The 7,737-nt window shown below is 45.0% G+C and overlaps 1 protein-coding gene across 1 annotated transcript in view; it reads right to left on the reverse strand.

The window, feature by feature from the left end:
- CUNH20orf24 (chromosome unknown C20orf24 homolog) overlaps positions 1-7,737 on the reverse strand; it is an 11,641-nt gene continuing 3,904 nt past the window's right edge. The window contains exons 3-4 of the mRNA XM_018556176.1: positions 6,479-6,608; positions 1-790 (exon numbers count right to left, since the gene is read on the reverse strand). Coding sequence (XP_018411678.1) covers positions 749-790; positions 6,479-6,608 — 172 coding nt within the window. The 3' untranslated portion in view covers positions 1-748. The remainder of the gene's footprint in view (positions 791-6,478; positions 6,609-7,737) is intronic.

Below are 7,737 nucleotides of genomic sequence, written 5' to 3' on the forward strand. Positions count from 1 at the left end.
AACAAATCAGATCTTTAATTGTAAAACACATTCATACCAGGTTAAATAAAGTCTCGTTTCAATACTGTGTAGCCTTACAGGACAGCAAAACCTAATCCACATTGCCAATCCTTCCAATGTTTCTGGAATAGCAGAACTGTGATCCAAAAGGGGCAGTAGAATATGAAAACGTCATAAAACAGTAAAAAAAAAAAACTTGGGCAGGCTATTCAGTTACACGGAAGTCAGACATTCTTTCAGCTGGTGGATAATACAAAAGATGTGCGGAACTGCGGATGCTTTTATAACTGAAAGCCTGGTCAACCCATAATTAAAAACTCCAATAAAGTTCCCATCTAGATGCTTGAGCATTCACACTTATTGCCAAGACCGTCCGTTTCACATCCCAGGCTGCCGTCGTAAGAAAACCATGGACATGCTTGTGATGCCACAGTAGAAAATGTACTCTTTTCCTTTGAGATGATTAAAAATTGTGTGCGCCATCGAGGCCCTGGAATTAGAGCCGGAGGATGCAGGAAAACAACTTCACGTACATTTGGCGATAGTCCTCACCTGCAAGCCGATCCTCCCAGGTCTACTGCACAACTCAATGGTATTAAAAAATAAGAAAAAAATATTTGCCTGTCCCCTTCATCATCAGCGTTCACTGTAGGTGTTTTTTACGGTTTTGTATTAAAAATAAGATGAAGAATCTTTTCAAGTTGACAAAATGGTGGAATTTGGCAAAAGGGATGTTAGAAAATTATTGTCAATCATAATGAATAGCTGTGTAAAAAATTACCCAAACAACCTATAAGAAAAAGGAAAAACAACTTAATTAATTCAGTCACTATGTACACAATAGTCATTTTGGGATTTGTTTTTTAATGCTTTGCTAAAAGTTTACTTGCATAATACTAGTTACTGCCCTAGGTTTAGGGCTCAGTCACACTAGATGCAGTGCGTTCCGGCCCGATTTTGGCCGGAGCGCACTGCCCCGCATTGCGGCTGGCTCACTTTTTAGTGGGGCAGGAGGGGGTGTGGTGGGCCATTCAAGTGAATGGCACCGTAGCCACACCCTCCGGCCGCAATGCGATCCGCCGCACCCGATCGCAAAGCACATTGTGCCTGCGGTCCTGTGCGATCAAAATAGTGCTTGTAGCATTTTGTAAACAATCGGTTTTTATTAGATTTTCAGCACAAAGAATACAAACAGTAGAAAGTAGAAAAAGTAGGGGGCAACACGGTACAGATGTTAATAGAACCCGATCACGTACGAGGCATTGATATTAAAGAGTCACATATTCCATTAGGGACAATCACATGCCCATAGGGGACAGTAGAGTATAGGGCCCATGGGTGGGTTCCTAAAGCGGTTTTCAGCCATGGCACCTGTAGATTAAGCCTCATACCAGTAGTATGGGAGTTGAAATAAAAGACCATGTTGTATCTCCTAGTGGTAGACAGTACTCAGGCAGGGGAAGACATACAGAGAGTACACAAACCCAAAAGACATGACAAGAAGTAGGCGAAAGACGACAATATGGGGGAAAAAAAGGGAAGACCAAAAGTAAGAGAGAAAACTAAGTGGGAAATTAGAAAGAAAGAAAAAAAGCTTGTAGCATTTTGATCGCACTGCACAGGATCGGACCGCAGGCACAATGTGCCTTGCGATTCCGTACGGCGGATCGCATTGTGGCCGGAGGGTGTGGCTACGGCGCCATTCATTTGAATGGCCTGCCACGCCCCTCCTGCCCCACTAAAAAGTGAGCCGGCCACAATGCGAGGCAGTGCGCTCCGGCCAAAATCGGGCCGGAGCGCACTGCACCCAGTGTGAATGAGCCCTTGAGGTACACATGACCATTGCTTTGTATAAAAATGATGTGAACAGCAAGCTGTAACAAATAGCTTTCAATCAGCTTTGTTAAAGACAAGGCAAAGTGACAGTGCCTCCGCAAGGGGCACCCCCACCCCTTCATACTCACCTTTGTCCGCGCTCCCTTGTCCATCCCACCTGGCATTAAAATGAGTGTCTGCGAAATGGGGGAAATCAGTGATGTCACTCGCTTGTACTTGACAGTGCTCAGGCCAACTCATTGGCACCTAGGCCCAAGCACTGTCACAGTGGAGGAGGTCACATGCTCCACCATACCCTAGTGTCACTGACTGTGACCAAGGCAGGATCAGCAAGGAAGCACAGGCAGTATATGGGGGCGGTGGGAAACTGGGCTTTGCAGACACACTATCACTATACCTGGCATGGGCAAGGTGACAGTGTCTCAATAAAGGACTATTAAACCCTCACATTTTTTGCATATATCTACTGCTAGCAAGCAGTAGATATATGCAAAAACATTTTTTTTTAAAGTTAACAAAAGGGTTAATACTTACCTGTGTCTCCACCGCGTGCTCCCGTCCAAAGATCTGAAGATTCTCGGGCGGCCACAAAGGATCATGGGGCGGGCGCATGCGCAGATCTTCGGACAGGAGAAGATGAGAGACACAAGGTAAGTCAATGGAGACAGCGTGCACCTGCGTGGGACAGGAAGAGACAGGAGTCGGCGCTGGATCAGAGACCGGCACCAGCGCTGGAGGGTCTCCTGAAGATGATGATCAGATCAAGAGGCATCATTTAAGGTAAGTCCTTACACCAGCATGGGGGGAGGGGGGATGTAGGCTTTAATGTAACTTTAAAGCAATATTCAGCTCTAGGAAATGTTAGAGAAATCTTAATAAGGATCTCTTAATAGGCTGTCATGTTAAACAAGCTGTTGCTTCAGTAAGCTTTAGCACTAGAGGAAACATGATGAAAAGCCTGCTATCGGCATGTCTAAAGTGATAGCCATCACTGCCATTCAGATCCATGTTTAACATCCTAAAGCTGAGGCTTGCTTTAAAAGTTTCAACAGAGATGCCCAATGCTTGTTAAAAGCTTGCTGTACATACACCGTGCTTGTATACTAACCACAGCCTATGCGTACAAGGCCTTATGGGTTGAGTACCAGTTAAGGGTGTAGTTGGGGTTCAGTCTTACTTCATTACACTAAGGTTAAGCCAGTGAACGACCATTACTTTTTAATGTACAATGCATTTAGGTTTGATAGGTGTGCTTTCATCTCAAGTCCTGAATTACCCTCAACTAAAACATATATGCCAATTCTGAGATCGAGAGGGAGAGAAGCATATGTTAAAGTGACAAGTAAGAATTAACAGTGTGAACAAATTCTGGGGTGTAGCACCACCTTGTGGTTGCAGCAAATAATTTTCCTTATACATTCCACCTACACGCTAAACCAGGAGTAGGCAACCTTGGCACTCAAGCTGTGATGAAACTACAAATCCTACAGGCATCTGGATGTCATGCCTGTAGCACAGGGGTAGCAAACCTCCGGCCCTCCAGCTGTGGTCGAACTACAAATCCCAAGAGGCATTGCAAGATTCTCACAGCCACGACTCCCGAAGAGAGATGCATCATGGGATTTGTAGTTTCACCACAACTGGAGGGCCATGAGGTTTGCTACCCCTGCTGTAGCATGTCAAGAGTCTTGCAATGCCTCATGGGCAGGGCTTGAAAAATCCGCTCGTCCTCTCGCCAGCGCCCGATTTTACAGTCAAGCGATCGGCGTCTCTAGAGACGCCCGATCGCTTGTATTACCAGCAGCTGTCACTGCCGTTGCCGGTCCCGAGATACGCTGAGACCGGCACGGCTGCTCTGTGACATGAGATCAATCTCCCTCTGATCTCCTCTCCAGTCCCCGAACGCAGGAAGTGATGTATATTACATCACTTCCGCATTCTTGTGTCACTCTCAAGCTTCAGAAGCTGGGGAGGAGCTGGTGAAGCAGATCTCTGCTTCATCAGCTTCTTTGGGGGTCCCTGGGTGACAATAGAGGTCTTTGAGGACTTGTCATGTAAATTGGCTATCACATAGGGAGCTTTTTAGCCCGCTATGTGATAGCAATAAAGTTGTGTAAAAACAAACAAAAAAAAAAAGTTATAAAAAAAAAACCCACACATTTTTTTTTTGTCCCCCGCCCCCCACACACACGCAAACATGCGTCGGGTGTGCCTACGTGCGAAAACGACAATTGTGCCTATTGTGCCGCACGTTACATATCACCGTTAAAGTCGCAGTGGGAGCAATAATTTTAGGGCCATAAACTAAACAATAAAAGCGTTTATAACGTCACCTATGGCAAATTTTCAGTGTGGTCGTTTTTTGCGATTTTGCACGCGTGCACAATTTTAAGGCTTGACATGTATGGTGTCTATTTACCCAACGTCACCCCGAGTTTTATATTTTACCAAAAATATGCATAAGAATAAATGTTATATAACATAACGTAGGGAAACTTTTTTCCAGAAATTTACGGTACTTTTTTCATTATATAGTAAAAAATAACCCCCCCCCCTCTCCCCGTGGCGATTACATACCTCCAAAAGCAAGCTTTGTGTGTCCCCAAAAATGTTTTACAAATTGCAAGGCTATATTCCGGTCATGCTGACTGGTGACATTTTTGACTGACTAGTGAGACGCCCTAAAATTTTGCAAGCCCTGCTCATGGGACTCGTAGTTCCAAAAAGAGCGGGAGTGCCAAGGTTGCCTACCCCAAACCTAAACTACTGTCAGAATGTACATATGGTAGTTACTATTGCTGACTCACTTTTCAAGGTGCATGCCCCAGGGATGTCATCTGGGTCCTGGTTTCCCTACTTGGTGAGTCGCTGGAGAAGAAGTATGTATGTGCATACTAGGTGTTCAGGCAATCACTATGCACATGCTTGTTATTCCTCCGTAATGTAGAAATTACAGGATGAGAGAAGCGGAGCATGCACCATCAAATAGCCAGTAAAAGCAGCTCTTAGATTTTAAACATATTCCTGTGCTCCCACAACCACCCCATTGGTCAACCAAAGTTCTGTGAAGTTCCTGCTACTCCTAGGTATGAGGAAGCAGATCCTTTCCCATTTCACAAACAGCACAGTTTTCAGGGCTTGAGTGGAAAGTGGCCAGACCTGAGCACTGTCACGTAGGGAGAAGGTCCTCCTTCCTGTGTAAGATCCAGCACAGATCATTCACAAGGCACTGGCATGTTAATAAGTTATTGGGAGATTAGGGAGTGTGGTGTCCGTAAAAGAACTGCTGGGCAAGCTTTCTTTAATGTAAGAACTGTGACAACTTGCAGTGTCTGAGGACAGTTTGCCAGCTTCTCTGGAATGCTATTGCATTCATAATAGTAGCTAAAGTTCAGCCGCACCCTCAAGCTACAATCGCAGGTTGGTCTGGCAGTTGTTTTAAATGTTAATATTAAAGGCCAACTTTGGGTGAGTACGTGAATTTGCACTGCAAAGTTTGTAGTAACATCCCAATGGACAACAGGACAAATTGTGAGCAGGCAGGATCTTTATTGCAGACCGGACATGCTATGATTCTTCTGCAATAAAACAAACCCACCGTTCTGTTCACAATCTTCATTAGAAGCACATGCGCTACTACTAGATTGTAAGCTCTCACGAGAAGGGCCCTCCCAACCCTATTGTACTGAAATTGTATCAACTGTACTGTCTCCCCCATGTTGTAAAGCACTGAGCCAACGGTTGGCGCTATATAAATCCTGTATAATAATACGCAGCTCAGTGCATATTCAAGGCATCCCTGACGAGGATGGGAGGAATCAATGAGTTGCATCTACATCACCATCTTATAAAGGTATCTAGACCTGGCCACTTGTACTATGACTCCCAGCAGGATCTGGGAAAAGGCCAAAAGGGTCGTGCTCTACACCCAATTCCCGATAGAGTTGAAAGACATGGCCTGGGCAGGTCCAGAGTACTGAAAGATCTGTCCAGAGCTTGCTGCAGACCAGGTATGTCAGGTCCCCAGCAGAGAGGGAGATGTTTTCCCCTAAAATGCTTTCCAACATGGTGGTTGGTTTAAATCCATTTGAAACGTCGTCATAGCTTTGAGAAAGCCTTGCAGGATTGGCTGTAGGCCAGGTTTACACCTGGGCGATCTGTGATTGCGCGGCAATCGTGCACAAAACCGCGCCGTCACGGAATCGCACACCACCGCCGATCGCGCTGGCGGTGCCCTTATATCTAATGGCATCCCAGTCACATCACACGGTTTCCCGATGCGATACCGCCCGTGCACGATTGCCGTTTAAAAAACAGGTGCCAAAGGCGAAACGTTTAAAAAAAGTGTCGCCAAAGAGGGTACATGCACTTTTTAGTGATTGCCGCGCATATGTAACCCCATTGAATTAACCCGCACACGATCGTGCGCGCGTCCCCTGATCGCAGAAGTCTGCACCAGCCCTTAAGTAACCAAAAAAAAAAAGTCGTTCTCCAATATATTTCCAGATTGTTATTGCACATGTAATACTAGCGTAGATTACTTTTTTCCAGCTCTGACTTCACCACTTAGCACAGCCAGGAGTCGGTCGAGGCTCATCACAAAGCTATGGGTCAGAATACAGAAGAAAACGATGACACGTACCAAAAATAGCGCAAACGACGTCATAAATCCCTCCTTTGTTAGCTCCCAGGTCCCTCCATACTCTTCCTCATCTACGTGTTGGAAGCTGCTAAAATATAGGTACAGTATCCCGGCATTCAATAAGCAAAAACTGTAAGAAAGAAGAGAAATGGATTAAACCCAAGAAATCGGATACTTCTACAGTTCACACATTTCCGTTACATTAACCCCTTCGTGACTGACGACGTACAGTGTACGTCGCCAGCATCGGGGCTGTTTAAACAGACTCCCGGCGACTTTTGCAGAGGACATTCCACTGTGATACATCAAAACAATGATATCCTTAATTTTAGTTTATTATACCAATATACATTACTAGTTTGCATGTCTATGCCAAATGCAGATGCCAAATGCAGATTATATTTTGCTGCCAAACCAGACTGAAGCTTTCCCATCACAGCTCAATATGCAGAGATTGTAGTCCACATACATGATTTTTTTTATCACTAAGCCCCGAATCTCTGACCCTAGTGGAATGAAGCAGTACCTTGACTATTTCAATAGGTGTGGTGCTTCAATTCTTACATCTGCTGTGCTCACTGTTAAGCCAAGGAAACTGTAGAGACCCTTAGGCCAGTGATAGCTGCCCATCCATCAGCCAGACTACACAAATGCACATCACGTAACCAGTATTGGATGAGAAACATCAACAGAATAATCACACGGGTCTAGCGCTCTCATTGCACTTCCAAATATAGGTTTTTATTTCTGTCTGTAACCTCATTGCGAGATTATGTCTCACTTCCTGTACCTATGAAATCCATAGGTTTGGTTGTCACTGGGACAGGAAGGCGCAGAGAGCAATAAAAGTAGTGTGTGTTTTGTCTTTATCTCCTTTAAACGGATTTCCCATCACTTTCTGTCTTAATGGGAATTGAGGGAAGATCTCCCCAGTAGGGACACAGTGGCCATGAAAAGCTGATAAGGGCCTATACTCACTCTTTTTATTTGTCTTGGTGACCCTTATTTCCAGGGTAGAAATGGATGGGAAAACCAACATTTTAGGGTTCTCACCAGAACAGGAATAGAGGGGAAATCTTCCAAAGGGGACAGTTTTGGTGACAGTTATGGGAGAGACCAGCTGTTGGGACCACGAGACAGTAACTCACCCTAATGGGAAACCAATGATAAAATAAAAAGGGACCGAATGGGATTTAAAGTCCATCTCTGGGAAAATTAAACTTATCAGGCTAAGCACCTCCCCCCCCCACCCCCCCGAT

The sequence above is a fragment of the Nanorana parkeri genome, unplaced genomic scaffold (genome assembly GCF_000935625.1).
Source record: "Nanorana parkeri isolate BGI_ZX_2015 unplaced genomic scaffold, ASM93562v1 scaffold227, whole genome shotgun sequence".
Taxonomy (NCBI): domain Eukaryota; kingdom Metazoa; phylum Chordata; class Amphibia; order Anura; family Dicroglossidae; genus Nanorana; species Nanorana parkeri.